Source organism: Lissotriton vulgaris, chromosome 11, assembly GCF_964263255.1.
Source record: "Lissotriton vulgaris chromosome 11, aLisVul1.2, whole genome shotgun sequence".
Taxonomy (NCBI): Eukaryota; Metazoa; Chordata; class Amphibia; order Caudata; family Salamandridae; genus Lissotriton; species Lissotriton vulgaris.
In genome coordinates, this window is record NC_141699.1 from 224,478,072 (window position 1) to 224,497,525 (window position 19,454).

Below are 19,454 nucleotides of genomic sequence, written 5' to 3' on the forward strand. Positions count from 1 at the left end.
GGTTAGAGGAGGCAGACCTGGAAGCAGAGGTCAGCCCGGGACCAGGGTTCAATTCCCGGCTCGGCGTGGTCTTGAGTCCTAAAATGTCCATAGACTCGACAATTCTCGCTCCCGTGCCTACTCGATTCACGGGTTCACACTCTGCGACTCTGGGCAATAGCTTGCTTAATCTCCACAACGGCCCCTCGCGGCGGGATGCCTGGCTTTCACCTTGCGGATACCCTGCCGGGGTGATCTCACAGGGGAATACCAGGACGGGTTTCCTAAGCAGGCGCTTAGAAACCGCTCGGTGATTTGCGCTATATAAATTCCTGGACATTTACATTTACATATCTTATACACGTGGTCAAGTTCACAGTGCAACTCAGGCACTTCGTTGGCATGCTCTCTTTGATTCTTCTGAAATTTGCTCTATACACAGGCGGTTATGTTGCACCATCCAGTACACTCGGTACTGCTTTCTACATGTTTTCCTCACTAACAGATGGAGAAGAGCATTCTTATCGCTGAACGCTTTTTCCACATGTTAAGAACACAAGCGGCAATATCCTGAGCAATTGTTACAAACACAGGTTTTTATGTAGTTCAATAAGTTATTGCTCCTTGACTGCACTGCACATACTTCATTTCCTGTTCGAGTCCTGATATTTTCAGTCAAGCTGGTCGAGGGGCATTGGTTAACAAGCATTTGCAATGCAATAGGTCTCGCATTATTTAAGTTTGAGCTATTAGTACTGTAAATGGCAATGTTTTTATTTATGCGCTATTTTAATTTTCTTTGCATAAAAAGGTACATATAAAATATGTGTTGTAGAAAAGTTAAACATTTTAATGATGTGTCCAAATAATTTTCATATGTACATTCGATTTGCAAACGGATGGGGTGGGGGGGGTCTGAAAACTGAAGGAGGGCCTCGGGCAGTTTATCTGCATAAAGCCCTGCATGTCTAAGGCCACGTCCCCTTTCCACTTGGTGAATTCTCTTTTCAAGAGGGCAGGTCTTCCTCTGAGGTAACAGGGCAGCATCATGTGAAGTGCAGCAAGATGGGATTGTAAAGCTTCCATTAGTTGCCACTTTTCATGCACCTCAGCAAATAGGTGCACACTTCTGTTCATGAGGTTGGCAACAATGTCCTGACCTGGTGTGCCACCGCTTGTTGGTACACTGCTGCTGTGCGGTTGTGGAATTTATAATGAATACTTTTCTATTCCCAAGAATATGTCACCGGCTGCACTGCCCTTCTTGTAGCATTATGAAATCCTGCTCTGTCAGGCTGTGCAGTAACCCTACCGATCGACTCCAGACTAGGCCATCCAGTCCTGCTTTTCTTTACATGCTGGTAGTGGCAGTGTTACTTTTATTTAGTGGGAAAAACAAAACATCTGCCAGAATGCAAGGGAAAATTCCTAACCTGCCCCTGCAAGAGAAATCTTTGTGGAATGAAGTGTGCACTAGTCTTGTGCGTTGATGTATTCATTTTGTTATGCAATTCAGTTTCAGTGGCTCCAGTATATACATACCATGAGATTGGTCTCCATAAGTATAGTGGGCATGACTGAACTTACTCTCTCAGCTGTAACATTTTGAGTTAAAGACAAAAAGCACAGTGTTCACATAAAAAAAAATTAATAATTGGGCAGACCTTGCATAACCTCTCCACAACTGCCTTTAAGGCTCTCAGTAGTTATCACATTTGTTGAGAGCTGTTTTAAGCTGCACTTCTTCCGGACGAGCAGTGCTGTAAAGCTCTGGTACTTGCTTTGTTTTCTCCGACATGGATGCAGTACACGGGCGAGATTTCATTAAAAATAAGGCTGAGTGAATAGAGCAGCGCTTTCCACGTCATAACCATGTAGTTAATGAGGTCTGGCAAGCACTGCATCTCTATTCACTTTTCGTTTGAACAAGTTCAGAGCTCGCGCCGCCGGCCTGCGACCAGGAAGTCAGGCAGGCCGGGCGGGACAACCGGAAACAGGAAGTAGGAGGGCGGGAGCCTACCCCGTCTCCCACGGAAGAGCCGCGGCTGTTTGGAGCACCGGAGCAGGCAGGAGCCTACCCTGCGCCCCGGTGCCGAAGGAGGGAGGAAGAGTCCTGCTGCCGGGCCCTGCAGATGGCGATGAGAGGAGCTGCCGCCGCCGCATAAAGGAAGTGGGCGAGTGTGGCTTCGCGTTGTTGATGATCTGCGAGGGCGGGGGGCATGTGTGTGCGCGCGTGCGGCGGTGGCGGGCTGTGTATGTGTGTGAGCGTGCATGCGTGTATGTGTCTTGGAGTCTGTGTGTGTGACTGTGGGGGGGAGAGGGGGTGTGTGTGAGCGAGTGTCTGTCTGTTTGTGTATATGCGCGCCTGAGCTGCGAGGGCGGGGGGCATGTGTGTGTGCGCTTGCATCGGTGGCGGACTGTGTATGTGTGTGAGCGTGTGTGTATGTGTCTTGGAGTCTGTGTGTGTGACTGTGGGAGGGAGAGGGTGTGTGTGTGAGCGATTGTCTGTCTGCTGTTTGTGTATATGCGCGCGCATGTGCACGGCGCGGGACGGAACGTGCGCGTTCGCGCACCCAAATCTGCCTTCAAAAGCTCGTGACAGTTTCTTGTCACCCGTCCAGTCCCCCGTGTCCGATAACTATAAGTCTCCGACCCTGGACGCATCCTTCGGATGCGAATTCCAGGGCGAGACCTAAAAAGGTAGCACATTTTGTATACCTTTTTTTAACTTCGATTCTTTTCTTTAGATTGCACAAGTCTGTGACATTTCACAATAACTGATCGTCTTAGGACTCATGACAAATCCCCACATGTTTTCTTGACATTATTTCTTTACGACTTGGCACTAAAATACACCGCTCTTCCTCTGATTGGACATATGACTGGTAGGCTGTACTATTCTTGGTTATTTGACTACAAGATGTTGATTATATTATAGGACTTATTACACTGACCATGGGCCAGTACCGAAATGCATTGGGATTCCTAAAAAATGCATAAGAAAAAGAATTGTAGTGTGATGGACCAACACTACTAATATGAAGAATCAAACTGAATAAATGATGACTTCTAACTGATAAAACTGACTACAGTGTGATTACTAATAAAGGAGGACATCAAGAAAATATATACAAGATTCATATTTCATAATTGGAGTGCCAAGTGGGGACGTTGGTTCTTAAGGAAAACACAACTTTTGTTTACGTGTACTTACGCCTTAGATCAGAGGGTGGTACCCACGTATGCCCAGTACCATATAGAAAGAGGAAAAACACAGTGAATCTTTTTAGGAAATGTCTAGGAGTGCGACAGTTCCTTATTCAAGTGAAGAAAATAGCATGCCATACAAAAGTCAAATCTGTTGACTTGGCCAATCTTGGATTTACTAAGTTTACCGCTTTTCAGTCGTTAGGCAAGTCAAATACATTTTATTAATCTAACCTATGTTCCAAAGCTTCTACACAGACAACACATTTTACTTAACCCTACAGCACAACACAACAAGCATTAAAATGACTAATCTAATACAATAAAATTGATAGTAGCCGTTTTGCTATACCCACAGTTCAGCTCTGAGGGGTAGGTAAAAGACACACTGCACAGACCTGTATGTGCCTGAACTGTCCACACGTTTTATAACAAATGCACCACTACCGGGAGGCCGTGGGGTCCTGCATTTCAGAGGTATGCAGAGAAAAACTAGCACTCTCCGACAAGTGGTGCCTCCTATGTTCGGGAGACTACACACCTGGGAAGAGCGGATCAAACATGGATTACACAAGGCATGATGCTTGCGAAGCGCAACATAGCGCACAATTGGGGGACGGATGCCCCACCAGCCCTTCGGGAATGGAAGAAAGACCTAGATTTGCGTATGGGGGTGGAAAAAACTATTTATGTACACAGAGGGTGCTCCAAGAAATGGGGAAGAGTGTGGGACAAATGGAATACATACAGGTGGAACCCATGTAGCGCACCCATGGGAGGATCGATGCACTCCTCGAGACATGAAGAAGATTAACTGGTGCCCCAGAGGATGCAGGGCTTGAGATTGTTTCCTGTTAGGACTTAAATGATCTGATAATATGTCTCGCTATATTGGCATATTTTCTGTCATAATAGTCACAACAGTGGTGTGTTGTTTGTTTGTTTTTGTTGCCTCAAGTTAATAAAAGGATATTTAAAAAACAAAAAGCACCATTACCCTACAGGGGACGGTCTTCCCAAGCAGGATTTGAAAAAAGGATTATGTAAAGGCTCCTTCGTCAGGTGCAGAAACAAACTCTGAAATGTGCTATAGCTGAAATCTGAATCGAGCTGCTGGGGTGGGAGGCACAAGAGCAGTCCATGAGAGACTTGGGAGCATTGATTTACAACCTCAGAGATGGAACTAGACGACATGGTGTCTGGTATGACATCTCATCCCAGGTGCTCGACGAGGTGTGGCTGCACGAGGTGCCTTGTCGTGCTGGCCTGGTTAATCACTGCGGGCTGTAAGACACTGAAAACACTGATCAAGTAAGAGATCCCAGGTTCCTTGAGGCCATCACCCTTTCCAGGGCAGGGAACACGCTTCTTTTCAGGATTGCTCAAATGAACAATCGTTCTAGAGAGAACCAGACAGGATTTTGGAAAATCCGTAGAACATGCTTGAAAAGGAGTGCATGAAGAACCAAGGCCTCATTAAATGAGGCTACGTATTCAGATGGCGCTCTCAAGCAGTCATTAAGACAAATCTAACAATGAAAACTGGAAATAATTACAAACATACTAGGCCAACAGTTTGGTGAATACTTGTAGAGCTATGCAGAGATAAACGCAGAGTAAGTAACACTGGAAATATTGGTATATTATAACAAAAGCTAGGCACATAGTAATGTTGGCGATGCAAATCATAAAAATCTGCTTAAAAGAAGGAATAAACGACTCCAAAAGAGGAATAACTCAACTGAGAAAAACTGGGCAATGGGGAAAGGTACCGGGTCAGCTAAGAATGCAGATCAACAGACTAGACAGGTGCATGGAGATGGGGGAGGAGATAGAGTAAGACAGTGGCAAGCAAAGTGAGAATAGTAGGCAAATGCAAATGGGGCCCACTGTGTAGTCCTCTCAGACTTTAACCTTCTAGGCACCATTTAGGTATGTGTGATATGGGAGAAGATGTCAATCGGGTACGGGTCAGCTGCACTTTCTGTTCAGTTGCCACCCAGCTACCTTTGATTATACAATGTAAGCACAAGTTAATACTTGTGTAACGATATATCTGTAAGAGACATTAGTTAGTGATAGATTCCTTACCTTAGAATATCCCCAGGCATGAGACTGGATCCGGAAAGTTTTGCTAGCAGTACCCCTGCGCATCAGTAGGTGGCGTTGTGTGGCTCAGCGTCCGTCACTGGCACCGTATGCGCCGAGATGACGTCACTGAGACTACTTAGGCGCCACCCATGCGCGCTGAAGTCAGTTCTGTACACTACTTTCCGTGCCAGGAACGCAGAGCCATGCAAGAAAATGACCACTGGTGCCATGAAACTAGGGCCCTGAAAAGGTTGTCCTTAACCCTAGTAATCAGTTCACAGAACTGGGAGGATGGGTGGGGCGGTAAGGAATCTATCACTAACTAATGTCTCTTACAGATATATCGTTACACAAGTAGTAACTTGTGCATCTGAAAGAGACATGTTAGTGATAGATTCCTTACCTTCGAATAGATACCCCAGGAATACTTACCCCGGTGGTGGGTCTGCGAATAAGATTACACCAGAGAACAGAATGGCCTATGTAGCCATCTCTCCGGACTGGACTGTCAAGGCAGTAAAGCTTGGTAAACGTATGCAGGAGTAGCTGCCTGACAAATGTCCTGCAAGGGAACGCCACATCCCAAGGCAGTAGTTGCTGCAGTTGCCCTGGTGGAATAGGCACGCAGCCCCACAGGAGGCTCCTTCTTAGCCAACAAATAACAGGCCTTGGTGCAGAGAACAACCCACCGAGAGATGGTCCGGTTGTGCACGGCTCAACCTTTTTTGGCGCCCATGTAGCCAACAAAGAGCTCGTCGTCCACCCGGAACTGTTGTGTACGGCTCAGGTAGAAGTAGAGCGCAAGTTTTAGGGTCCAGAATGTGGAGCCTCTCTTCCTCTTTGGAAGGATGTGGAGGCGGAAAGAAGGTGGGCAAAGTGATGGTCTACCTGATGTGGAAGGGCGTGACAACCTTTGGCAAGAAAGAAGGACGGGTCCTTAAAACCACCTTGTCCGGATGAACAGAAAAGAAAGGCGTTTAGAAGAAAGAGCCTGGAGCTCACTCACTCTTCTGGCAGAGGTAATAGCTACCAGGAAAGCCATCTTGAGAGTGAGAAGACGCAAAGGACAGTTTTGAAGCGCCTCAAAGGGAGTGCACATCAGATAAGTCAAGACAAGTTTTAAGTCCCATTGAGGCATGATGAACGTCAGGGGAGGAAACGTGTGCATAATGCCTTTCAGAAAACGGTTAAAAACCGGGGACTTAAAGAGAGAAGGCTGATCAGGAAGCCATAGAAAGGCAGAGATGGCCGAAAGATAACCTTTGATAGTGCCCAGAGCAGAGCCCTGCTGGGCCAAAGAAAGTAGGAATAAAAGGACCTCAAAGAGGGGCAGAAAGGGGATCCACAGCCTTCGCTGTGCACCATGCCACAAACTTGTTCCACCTGCAGGCGTATACCGTTTTTGTGGAGGGATGCCTGGCTGCCAGAATGACATCACGTACTTCAGGCAGAAGATCGAAACTTGTCCACTGTCGCCGCTCAATCTCCACGCATGGAGGTGGAGGCTGCACAGGTTCGGGTGGAGGACCGTCCCCTGCTGCGGCGACAGAAGATCCTCCCGGAGAGGCAGCTGGATCAGGGGATCGATCACCATGATGAGTAGCTCGGGATACCAGTATCTTCGTGCCCAATCCGGACTCACAAGAATGACTTGGGCCCGGTCGCGCCGAATCTTCTTCAGCACTCTGGGCAGAAGTGGTATAGGCGGAAAGGCGTATAACAGACCGCGGCTCCACTCGCGAAGAAAAGCGTCACCTAGCCAGTGCCGCCTTGGAAATTCCAACACGCAGAACTGATGACATTGCGCGTTCTCTTCAGTGGTTGATAGATCGAACCAAGGCTCTCCCCATTGTAGAAAGAGACCTTGCACCCAGTCTGAGTTCAGACCCCATTTGTGATCCATCAAGCACCGGCGGCTGAGTTCATCCGCCCTGGCGTTCAGAGAGCCTGCCAGGTGTTGAACCACCAAGGTAATGCCTTGATGTTCCAGCCATGTCCAGAGGCGAAGAGCCTCCTGAAATAGGGTCCAGGACACCACCCGCCCGGTTTGTTGCAGTACCACATGGCGATGGTGTTGTCCGTCAATACCTGCACCACACTTCCCCGGACAGAGGGAAGGAATGCCTTCAGTGCAAGTCGATCGCCCAAAGCTCCAAAAGGTTGAAATGGAGCCGGGACTCCGCCGGAGACCAGAGGCCTCTGATCTCCGCCTCTCCCAAATGGCCACCCCATCCCAGGAGGGACGTGTCCGTCACCACTGTGTGCTCTGGTTGGGGAAGGGAGAGGGATCTGCCATTGACCCTATCCCGATTCGTGAGCCACCATTACAATTGTCGTGCAGTGCCCTCCGAGATCTGGACATGATCGGACATGTTGCCCTGATGCTGTGCCCACTGGAACTTCAGGTCCCACTGCAAAGCCTGCATATACCATCTGGCCCTAGAAGTATGCAGGAGGCCATCAGGCCCAGGAGCCGGTGGGTCATCCTGATTGAAACCCGGGATAGAGGCCGAAAGATCGGAATCATAGCCTGAATATCCCGGACTTGCTGCTCGGTATGATAAACCAGAACCACTCCGATGAAGGGGAGCTACTGAGCGGGACTCAGGTGCGACTTCGGCACGTTGATGGAGAACCTCAGCAAATGCAGGAGGTTAGCCATAGTCTGAAGGTGGGTGACGACTGCTTGGGGCGAGCCCGTCTTCATCTACCAGTCGTAGAGGTAGGGGAACACTGACACCCCTGACCTGCGCAGATGAGCTGCGACCACCGCCATTACTTTCATGAACACCCGAGGGGCGCTGGTAAGGCCGAAGGGCGCACAGCAACCTGAAAATGCTCCTGGCCCACCATGAACCGCAGGTAACGCTGGTGGGCCGGCAGGACGGGGATGTGAAAATTGACGTCCTGCAAGCCCAACGCTACCATCTAGTCTCCAGGGTCGAGGTCAGCCAAGACCTGAGCCAGAGTCAAACTCTTGAACTTCCCCTTGCGGAGTAAGCGATTGACGTTCCGGAGGTCCAAGATGGGGGCATGCCCCCCTTGTCCTTCGTGGGGACCTGAAAGTAGTGGGAATAACAACCACGCCCTACTTCTGGCACAGGAACGTGCTTAATGGCCCCCTTGGACAAGAGGGCCATGACTTGCGGTGGAACTCAGGTGGCCTGGCCGGGGGGGCAGACTCTAAGGGGAGAGAGTAACCACTCCGGACGAGTTGCAGCACCCACCAGTCAGAAGTGACAGAAGGTGATGACGAATCCTGCCACCCACTGGGGTGGGTTGCGCCCGAAGCTCAGACTAGGAAGGCTTTGAGGCGCATGTCGCGAGGTGGAGGTGGACTGGCCCTCACAACAGGCCCCCGGAGCTGCCACGGCAGCCTCCACGTAGACGTCCACGTGGAGTTTGGTTCTGCGCAGGCTTTTGACTGAACGAACGGGCAGGGGCACCTATTCCCTGGCCAAGAAAGGAGTGAAAAGTAGACGGAAAGGCCCAAGTATTTGGCAGTAGAGAGCGAGTCTTTAAAACGCTCCAGCGCACTGTTGGCCATATCCCCAAACAGGCGAGTGCCATCGAAGGGCATGTCCATGAGCGAGCTCTGGACATCCGGGGAGAACTCAGTAGACCTCAACCAGGCGTGGCGACGAAGTGCCACAGTAGTGGAAATCACCCTACCAAGAGAGTCCGTGGTATCTAAGCCACAACGAATGGTGAATTTAGCCAAGTCCTTACCCTCGGCCACAGCCTGGGACATCACAGCCTGGACCTCTTCAGGACACTGGGGAAACACCTGAGCAACAGTATCCCACACCGCGGGGAATAGCGACCCAATAGACATGCGGTGTTCACCTAACGCAGCCCCAGTCTGGCGGACGAGAACAGCCACTTGCAGAACTGCTCCAGCTTCTTAGAGTCCTTATCCTGCGGCGCCTTGGGGCAGGCACTCTGGGACCTCGAAGCCTGAATGACCAGGCTCTCAGGTGTAGGATGAGTGGTCAGAAAGGCAGGATCACCCGGCGATGACGCCTGGCGACGTTCTTTTCCACAGGCGCCCCTGCTGCCGGCCGCGACCAAGTGCCCAATAAGACATCAGTGAGGGCATCACTGAACGGCAGTAGTGGCTCTGATGAAGTGGATACTGACTGGAGCACTTTAGTGAGGAGATTAGTTGTCAGGACCATGGTAGGGAGATCAAGGTTAAGGACCTCAGCTGCCCGAAGTAGCACTACCGTATACGAGGCACCTTCATCAATAGTGGACGGGGGAGAGGCAAACCCCCCCGGGTCAGAAGAGACATTGAGGCCGCCGGCCTCCTCCAAGTCGTCCGCCCAATCCTGCTCGGAGTCGCACTGACGAGCAGGAGGGTCCTCGGACCCCTCCCAGTCATCCTCAGCCTCCGCCGTGTGCTGTGTCAACCGCGCAGGCGGGGCAGGGACCGAGGGAGGAACACACGGCGTCGGAAATGGCGCCGAACCGGCGACGCCGGTGGTGTTGACGGCACAGCAGGATTCTGACACGGGACCGCACGGGTCCCAAGGGCACACCGGCGGGAGCCCGAGACCTTAACAAGCGGTCCTTGGAAGCAAGAAACTCTTACACCTGTGCGGGAGTCGCTGACAGGCCCGGGTAAGGCGGGTAGGCCGCGGGACTCTCAGGCTCCGAAGAAGCCGCAGGGGCGGAACCCCTGTCCACCTCGTCCGCATCCGAGGACCGATGGGGGGGGGGGACGTCAGAGAGCGACAATGCTTCTTCGACTTTTTTTTGTGTTGTCTCTTACCTGAATCAGAGGGAGAAGACTTGGAGCCTGAGGAGCGATGATGGTGGCCCTGCGAACGTTCACGAGAGCGGCCCCTGGACCGCGAGTGGCGCTGGGACTGGTGCCGAACTTCAAGCAACTTCCGGCACCGCTCCCTCAAGGCCTTCGGGTCATGTCCCAGCAGTCCAGACAGGACTGGGAGTCGTGGTCGCGCTCCAGGCAGTAAAGACAGACGTCGTGGGGGTCCACCACTGGCATATTGCAACGGCAGGCCCCACAGGATTTAAAATACGGCATCCCTAGGCACCAGAGAAGACCAACAAGAGACAAACGTCCCAAAAAGATAGTCAAAAAGTGACTAGGTTACGTGCTCTAACCGGATCTGTGCTTACTAGCGCGGAAAAAGAAAGAATTGACGTCAGGGCGCATGGGTGGCGCCTAAGTAGTCTCCGTGACGTCATCTTGGCGCATACGACGCCAGCGACGGATCGGAGCCGCACTACGCCACCACTGACGCTCAGGGGTACTGCTAGCAAAACTTTCCAGATCTAGTCCGACGCTTGGGGATATTCTAAGGTAAGGAATCGATCACCAACGTCTCTCTTTCAGATCTGTTGGGGCAGCAGAGTAGCATTCAAATTAATGTTACCCCCCAGTTGCAATCCACAGCTTGTCATGATTGCGTTAGCATTCCTATACTTCAGTGACAGATGACTGAACTGTTGAATGTTCTTGTTATAGCTGTGAAAGGAGTCTGCCTCCAGATGCATATGGCATACTCCCATTGCTTTCAGGAAGCCAGCTGTCACCACTATCAACTGAGTTAAGATTCCCAAATGCAAAGATGGAGTCGGCCAATGGAACCGTTTATTTTTTCTCAAGAAGCATCAATGGCTATAATTTTTGCTTCGTGCATATCTTCTGAGCTTATTTCAGGACACGTGCACTGATTTAGGGATAGGGATGGACGAGGCTGCCAAGCTATATAGCTGTCTTCATTATATGAAAGGGAAATAGCAGGGGATAATGGAGAAAGCATGTAGCAGGCTCATAGATGCATTCTCGAAGAATGTAAATTGTCATCATCTCCAGAGCCGCCCACACAATCTGAGTTGGCATGACAAGATTTGCATCCTTTCATTTGTGAGGTGCCCATTGCAATTGACTGACTGGTGCATGTTAAGGATTTAGCAAACTGGCTGGGTAGCTAGTTTGGAATTCCTCAGTTCAGTAGAACCCAGAAGCTGGTCTACAGCTTCTCAGCTTTCCATCAAGGCCATGACAAAGGTGTCTACAACCAGAATGAGAACAGTATGCTGCCGAAGTAATCAACTTATCGACTGAGATAAACTACATCAAGGCTCACCTAGTGCTCTCAGGTGTCATCCACAGTGTCAGTTGTTCGTGACAGCCATCACCAAGGCAGATTCTTGTACTGAGATGGTCTGGTGCTGCGATAGCCAGGAGCCCTATAATAACTCTGCCTCATATTTATGTGGCAGTTCCAGAACTACGCCCTTGGCTCCCTCCTTCAGCAAACCTGTGAAGGCAGAGTCAGACAGCTGTGCCAGAAGAGTGCATGAGCTGGGGATGACAACACCATCAGTACTTCTAGACAACATATCTGTAACTGTGACATTGGAGACTTGCACACTTACACGTTCTCCTGAGAGAGCAACCACTGACTTCTGGCAAGGAACAGCACACATACTAACTCCAACTTTAAGAAGTGTGAAAAAGTTGTCCAAGTGCAAAGTAGATTAGATGAAAAAAGACAGCGAATTGTGGAAAAAAATGTGGGCTGGGAAGCACCGTAGCACATCACCCTTTTCCTCTGTGGAGATTCGCATCTTTATCAGATCCCTTCATTTAAAACAAGCACTGGCAATGGCAATAGTTTGTGTGTCAGCTGACAGCCTTTTGGCATTGCCATTGCTTATTTTAATTCGTCATTGCTTTTGTAAAACTTTATTGTTGAGGAAGTGCTGGGCCAATTTGTGGGAAAAAAACATCTAATTGCAAAAACATTTGTTTGTCTCAAAAAGCAAACACTGTCATTTTAGTCTCTATCATAAAGGGAACTAATTACTTTGTGTGTAAGTGTGCTCTTTGGTGAAGAGCAGAACACAAGTCACTCACAGTGAAGTTAGCCAGTGGCTAACGAGGGCTGACTAACTGCCTCATGCTGTATGCTCAAGTGGGCTGAAAAAAGATTGGGAAAGACAACAACATACCAATGGATGCAAAGGGCTGGCTGAAAACACATATAGGTAAGTATATTATATATAGTTTTAGTTGAATCAAAAAGTCTTGGCAAACGACAGAACTAAAAAGGAGAGACCCAGAGTATGTTTGGGATGGTAGGTAAGGGGCTGAAGAGAAGATGTTAATAATGGGAAGAACAATCAGCATAAAGTTGACAAATCCTCCTAGCTCACTCACATACTCAACCTGTGTGCAGATTCCACCAGCGATGGAAGAGTAGAACACATCACTGGACAGATTAATCTGAAGAAAATAAGTTTCACAGAACCTTCTGGCCATATTATGCATCACTTTACAAGAACCCCTCATGAGCTTAATTATTGCCGTATACATGGGGTGTAGTCCACATATCTGCCAACAGATCATATGACAAAGGGAAGAGTGACAGTGCTTGCCACGTCTAGGTTTTATCCATCTCATTTACATCCATGAAGAAGCCCTGGAGGAAGCATGCCCAATGGTAGGGGAAGAGCACCCCTAGCTTTCCTAAAACCCCTTTGTCGCAGCGCAAAATCTGCAGTGGCGCGGGGAGCTGAGCGCGGCGCTCCAGTACTAATGATGGCTCAATGCCATCATAAGTCACGGGTGGCGTGTGCGCATGACAGAGTGGAGCCATCATGACCCCGCCCACTCACTAATTTGCCCGCACAGGCTGGGAATTAGTGCCGCGTAGGCGGAGTGGCAGTTGCATGACAGCTCCACGCCGTCATGAGCACACGCCTCCCATGGCTCATGATGGCGTGGACCCGTCATGAGCACGCATGAGGTCAAAGTGAGGGGTCTCAACTGATCCCAGGGAGGCCCCAGGCTCTGTTTAAAAGAAGCATCATTGTAGGAAAGTAGCCCTTTTGGACATGGTCACCGCCACTATTTTCCTGGTAACTCGACTGGAAGTGCACTGGGTTCCTGCTAACCAAGTCCTCAGTGCCAGGGCTCTTTCCCAAAACTATGCTTAATTGTTTCCCCAGTTGGCCAAACCTTTAGCACCCTCTGTAAGTCCTAAGTAAATGGTACTCCTGGTACCTAGGGCCTGAGGTATTAAAGAGGGTCTATAACAGTAGCAGCATGATTTGTGCCACCCTAAGAGACCCCTCACCAGGCACATGCAAGGCTGCCATTGCAGGATGCGTGTCTTGGGCAGACAAAAGTGCAAACACAACATGTCACAAATCCCTGTGTGCCATGTCCCCTAACACTGTATGTGATATTTGAAAGTTACTCCTACAGCAGGCCTGACAGCCTGAAGACAGGGTGCTGTATATTAGATGTAAGGGAATACCCGCAGGAGTGAATATTCCCCTGGGCTGGTCAGTCCTATTCCTGCCATGCAAGTGCATAGGAGAGCCGTTTTAAAACACGTGCTTATCACTGGTGAAAACGAGTTCCCCAGCTATATGATGGCTTCACTCAAAATAGGGATGTTTGGTATCAGAAATCTTGTATTGATAAATCCCCACCGATTCTAGTGATGGATTTGACAATACATGCACTCAGAGGGCAACTTAGAGGTGCCCCCTGAAAACCTACCAGACTCTGGTGTGCTCCCGGACTGGTTTCTGCCAGCCTGCCACCCGAGACACTGTTCTGACTTCCTTGGGTAAGAGCCTCTAATCTTAGGAGGCCCAGAATAAAAGCCTGTCCAGGAACATGGTGTAACACACTCTCCCACAGGATGACTTGCTGATTAGCCTTTGGAATAAGAGTCTGCCCCCACTCTCAGGAGAGGATGCCACACCCCCTTGTCCAGGTCCCACTGGCACCTGGACAGGCAGGCAAATTAGCTATTCAGCACCTCCAGGCTAGTACCACCCTCAAGATGGGCTCCACTAAGGTGTTCACAATTTTTCAGAAGTAGCCATCTTTGTGATGACATACTTAGGAATTCTCAGACAGGGTTATGCCCACTTCCCAAAGGAAGTGGTCATATAGGGGGCGTAGTCACCCTAAGGGTCAGTAGCCCATTGGCTACTACCAGAAACTCCCCTAAATCCAGTATTCCAGTACGGGCAGAGGGAGTCCCTGGCACCAGCGAAGCAGATCCTGACAACTAAAGAAAAGAGAGGACATCAAAGCGCCCCACAAAGCAGAGCGGAGAGAAGCCGCTGACCTGGTAGCAACCCAACCGGCTTATCTGCATCCCTCGTCGAAACCTGCGCCAAAGTCGATTTGTTCTTCAGCTGTGGACTCCAGAAACTTGTGATAAAGAACCAAGACATACTGTGGGGCAGTGGACCTGTTCCCTGCATCTTGCAGTCACTCCAAAAGAAAGGACTTTGAGGCCTTCGAAACCGCTAAAACTCAACACCTGAAGCCACCACTGCACCCATTGTTCTATGGTGCCAACAAAGTGCCAACAAGGTCCCTCAGCCCTCCAAAGCCTGAGTCTTTCGTGCTTCCACCCCTCGTGGACCCTCCGATGTCGCCTGCAGGATCTGCACACAGGGCCACTGTACTGCGACTGACCCCGGTAAGGAAAACCCCGACATCTCTACACCCGTCACCCCAGGGCTGTTGAGAAGAACACCAAAAGTGTCCCTACATCTAGAGTATCGCAAGACTTGAGCACCCTGTTGGGTCAGCCCGACTGGCCAGCCAGAGCCTGCAGTCTCTTTTCGCAGAGACCGAATAACATTGGGCTCTCAACGCTGTTTTCCACCCTGCACTCGGACGCCCTCATGCTGGTGGTGTACTGTTGATGCTGGCTTATACCTTGCCCACCACTCACCTTAAATGCTGGAGATTGGTCCCGAAAGCCGCTGTACTATACTTGTTTGCAGAACTTGTTCTTCCTTCCATAGGATAACATTACAGAACTCAAAAATTGCATTGTGTCTACTTTTTGAACTGAAAATAATTTATATTTAAAAACATACTTACCTGAACAATTTCTAACTGATGCCTAAATATATATAAAGATACTTACTATTTTTATAAAATCGGTCTGGATCTCCTTCTTGAGTCATGTGTGTCATTTATTGATCATTGTGTCTATTTGTAGAGGTCTTGCACTCCACTTGGTTTAGTCTATAAGGGAACCTATGGTCTTCTTAATCTGTATATCAGTTTATTCATATATCACATAAAGAGCCAGCTTCCTACAAGCATGCCGATAGCAGTGCTTTGTTGTAGATGAAAACAAATGGCAGCAGTGAGCTATTCTGAAATGGGCCATTACTAACATCTTTTGTCATTTATACCTGGCTGGGAGCATCCGTCAAAAGGGAAGGGACTCTAAATATTCTTCAAACCTCTCCGCCCCATTTTGGATAACGACACTGTGGATAATTTTACAAGTTAATAAGGCCTAGCTAACCAAAACAGTTTGTTTAGCAATCATGTATTTGATTGCATTTTTAAAAGGTTTAACATAACTGTAATATTTAAATAAGTCTAGACATATTTAAAAATGGCAAATTTTATAGAATAATTAGAATTATAAAAAATCTGGGGGGCCCCAATGATTTTTTTTATACAGGGGTGGGGGTTAAGGGGGGTGGGCATACAAAAGTTTGAAGACCACTGCTATAAAGGAATGTGGTATGGTGTTGCCTGTGTTATGAAGTCACTAAGGCGAATCACTGTTCCCGAGATAAGACTTGGGAAAGGGTCGTTTTAGACTAGAGGAATGGAAAAAGTCAGAGAGGCTTCACACACTTCGAAGGATGTTATGCTTCACCATGGGGTGGTGCTTCTTGTTGGTCCAGCACTGCAATGCCCTACGGGTCCTCCGAAGGGTCACTTTGTCGGAGATCTTTTTGTGATCCAGCTGGATGGTGTGCGGGTCAGTGTGCAGTGTTATGTGAGAGGTGACAATAAAAAATGACCAGAGGGTATCTAAGGTAGACCAATTTAATGAGGGATATCCCTCTGTCATGGTTTAAAAAACCGAATTGTTGAGTGCTGCTCGAGGGTAGTTATGGCCCTAGACAAGTGCTGTGTTTGTTTATTTAAAAGACAGGATGGGGTCGACATGTTTCAGGCTACAGTGTGGTCTCAGGAGGAGATCCTTTGCGCCTCTTCAGGACAATAAGAGAGTGGTTGAGGTAATGGGAAAAACAAAAGGGTGAAGTGGTGACCTTATTGAATCAAGTAGTGCAACTCAAAGGACCTAAGTAGTGGTCCTATCTATTCAATATAAGCAGAGTGCTCCATAAGTTATAACGAGTTACAATACTTTTATGGGAGGGCACAGATTCTTGCACCTACTCGACCTCTCGCCGCTTGGGGGGGGGGGGGGGGGGGGGGGGGGAAGGGAAGGCCTCTATATACTAAATAAATACTTTCAGCTCCAACATGTTCATGTGGTGGGCATTTGCACCTAGCGATTACTTTTTCCCCCATTTACTGTACATGCTCGAACTCTCCAATAGTATTTTAGTTAGATAAGCAAGCAAAGGAAGTACAAAATAAAAGTATTATTTCGTTCACACTGAATATGCCAGTTGTGCTGCCAGGAAGTGTAATATTTGCCCAGTCTCTTGAATGCTTCTAGCAGTGAACAAGTAGAAAAGCATACAAAAACAATACAATACTAAAACAAGACTTAATTCGTAGACCGCACGTTAACCCAGTTTAGACGGAATATTCCCGCTCTCACTGTACTTGAATTTTCCACAAAATTCTTTCTTTTGTCACTCTGCTGAAATATTAATACTAATACACTGAGACTGCAAATCCTTTGTAGTGGGCATGTCCACCCACGGTTTCTTGGCCCTGTAGGGAGCGAACAACCAAGGACATATAATGCTATTCAAATGCCATCATGAATAGCCAGTATTTCAGAATTTACTCAAATCTCAGGAAAATAGTTTCTAATCGTAACTGTGGGGAAAAGTTCCACAAGGAAAGGGCCAAGACGGAAACAATTCCTGCAACATATTCTCTGCTTTGTAAAGCCTGGAAAGCTGAAGTAATTTGATCCCTGTGATCTTAAAACTAATACTTTAGATCTACAGTGCGGAGCCAGATTGTTTAAGGCTTTAAATGTAATTCTCCGATAAATGATCCTCATAGTTTGAAAAGTGAACACATATTACAGCTTGAACTATTTCTGGGTCACATGTATTACACAACACTAAACTGCTCAAGAAAGTTAAAAAATTGAACGTACCAGTGAGCACATGCTGGATAGAGTCATAGTGGGTGTAGCAGTAGGTTGCTTTGTTTGCCGACGAGTGCTCTTTGGGGGAAGTCTCCTTGAGATGAACCTCCAGTCCATTCAGAGATGCCAAAGTGCTATGAAACTAGGAAGATTGCACAACAATATAAATACGGAGCAATAAACTGACATGTTACAGAAATATACAGTGAAAAAAAGAGAACCGACAGAAAACAATGCAAAGTTATACGCTGTTGAATGACGCTAATGAAAGGTTAGGTTTATTTAATCTGCTCAAGGCCTCATATCCCACTTATACCAGTCTTTACCCAAGAAAACACAAACACACACAAAACTTAACATACCTATACTTATGAGGACCGGCCATTGACTTTAATGAACTGTGTAATTACTATTCTAACTCCACGCGCACTTTGATAGTAGGGTCGGTTATAAAATGCACCAAAGCAAGTCTAACTACACATTTAGTTTTTTAAAACACTCGCTTGAAACTACCTAAACACAATCCTGGCACCGGTCCTCATAAAGATAGTGTTTGTCTGGTTCCATCAAGGTTAACCCACGCTAGGAGGACTGAGCCGGTCTCCACAGTGTGGGTAATACAGGACACAGACAAAGAGAAAAAACACACACTCTATCTACGGCGCACACACACACTCTCTCTACATACATACACTCTCTCTACATACATACACTCTCTCTACATTCATACACTCTCTCTACATACTTACACTCGCTACACACACACACACACACACACACACACACACACCCACACACTCGATACACACACACACTCTAAACACGGTACACTTGCTCCACACAGACACACACAAACACACACAGTTCAAATGTCCTGCAAAAAAACTTTTAATCATTACTACTTCGAAAACTGTCTGCCTGATTAAAGTATCTCACAATTGTGATATTAAATGGTGTGCCTCTCTTTAAATTGTGTGCCTCTCTTTAACTTGTATTTCTAAAAAATCTAGGACCCGATTCACAAAAGCAGAGTGTTAGAACTGGGGGTCTCTAGTTGGCAGAGGTAGGTACCACCGTCCAAATAGGGACCCTTGCTTTTAGTCAGGACAAGGAGATAACCCTCTTAGATAACCCCTGCTCGCCCTCAAGGTAGCTTGGCCTGAGCAGTCTAGGCTAACCAGAGGCAATGCGTTAAGTATTTGTACCAACACTCACAGTAACACAGTGAAAACACCACAAACTGATTCCACAACAGTTTAGGAAAATAAAGATATTTATTCTAAACTACACAAGACCAAGACGGCAAAAATCCAACATACAGTTCAAGGATGTGGTTTCAAAAGAATTCTTCAGGTTGTAATCAAAGTTCTTTAAGTTGCGATCAAATAATCCACAGATGCGTGAAAAGTTCACAGTTGCGCCACGTTGGCTCACAGTACCTTTTAGTTGCAACAAAGTTCCACAAGCAGGAAGCTGGTGCGGTGGAAACAAGCGATGCGTTACTCCTGAGACCCTGGGGAGGCGATGCGACAGCCCCGCTGCAGCAGCGGGCTTGCGGCGACGAATCCGGTCTGTAAGGGGAGGAAGGCAGCTTGCGTAGATTCCGGTGCGTAGGTTCCGTGGGAAGTCTGTTCTCGCAAAGGCACGAGGCGATGATCTCGTAGGGGCTGCGACGATCTCCGGGGCGACGATGTGCGGTCCAGCGGTGATCCTCTCTCTCGCAGCTCCTCGATGAGATGCTTCTGCAACGATGTTTGCAGCGACGTGATGCGGTCCGCAAGCAAGCGGCGCGGCGATCTCACCCAGACGACAGGCTCTGCGACGACACTCGCAGCGATGTTCGATTCTCCCGCACCGGTCTGGTGCGTCCCGCAAACGAAGGGGGCGACGGCTTCGGCAGCGATGTCAGGCGCTGCACCGATCTCGACCTTCGTAGCGGCGGGAAACTTCTCGCACTGTCGGGGATGCGCTCCGCAAGCGAGCGATGCAACACTTTTCAGCTTCACAAGTTTCTCAGCTTAGTCTCAAGCTTCCCAGCTCAGGTTCAACTTCTAGAGG

At 48.4% G+C, this 19,454-nt stretch overlaps 1 protein-coding gene across 1 annotated transcript in view; it reads right to left on the reverse strand.

The window, feature by feature from the left end:
- The window catches only part of HPS4 (HPS4 biogenesis of lysosomal organelles complex 3 subunit 2), a 231,350-nt gene that overhangs the window by 25,731 nt on the left and 186,165 nt on the right, over window positions 1-19,454 (reverse strand). The window contains exon 12 of the mRNA XM_086943139.1: window positions 17,406-17,538. Within this exon, the coding sequence (XP_086799265.1) occupies window positions 17,406-17,538 (133 nt within the window). The remainder of the gene's footprint in view (window positions 1-17,405; window positions 17,539-19,454) is intronic.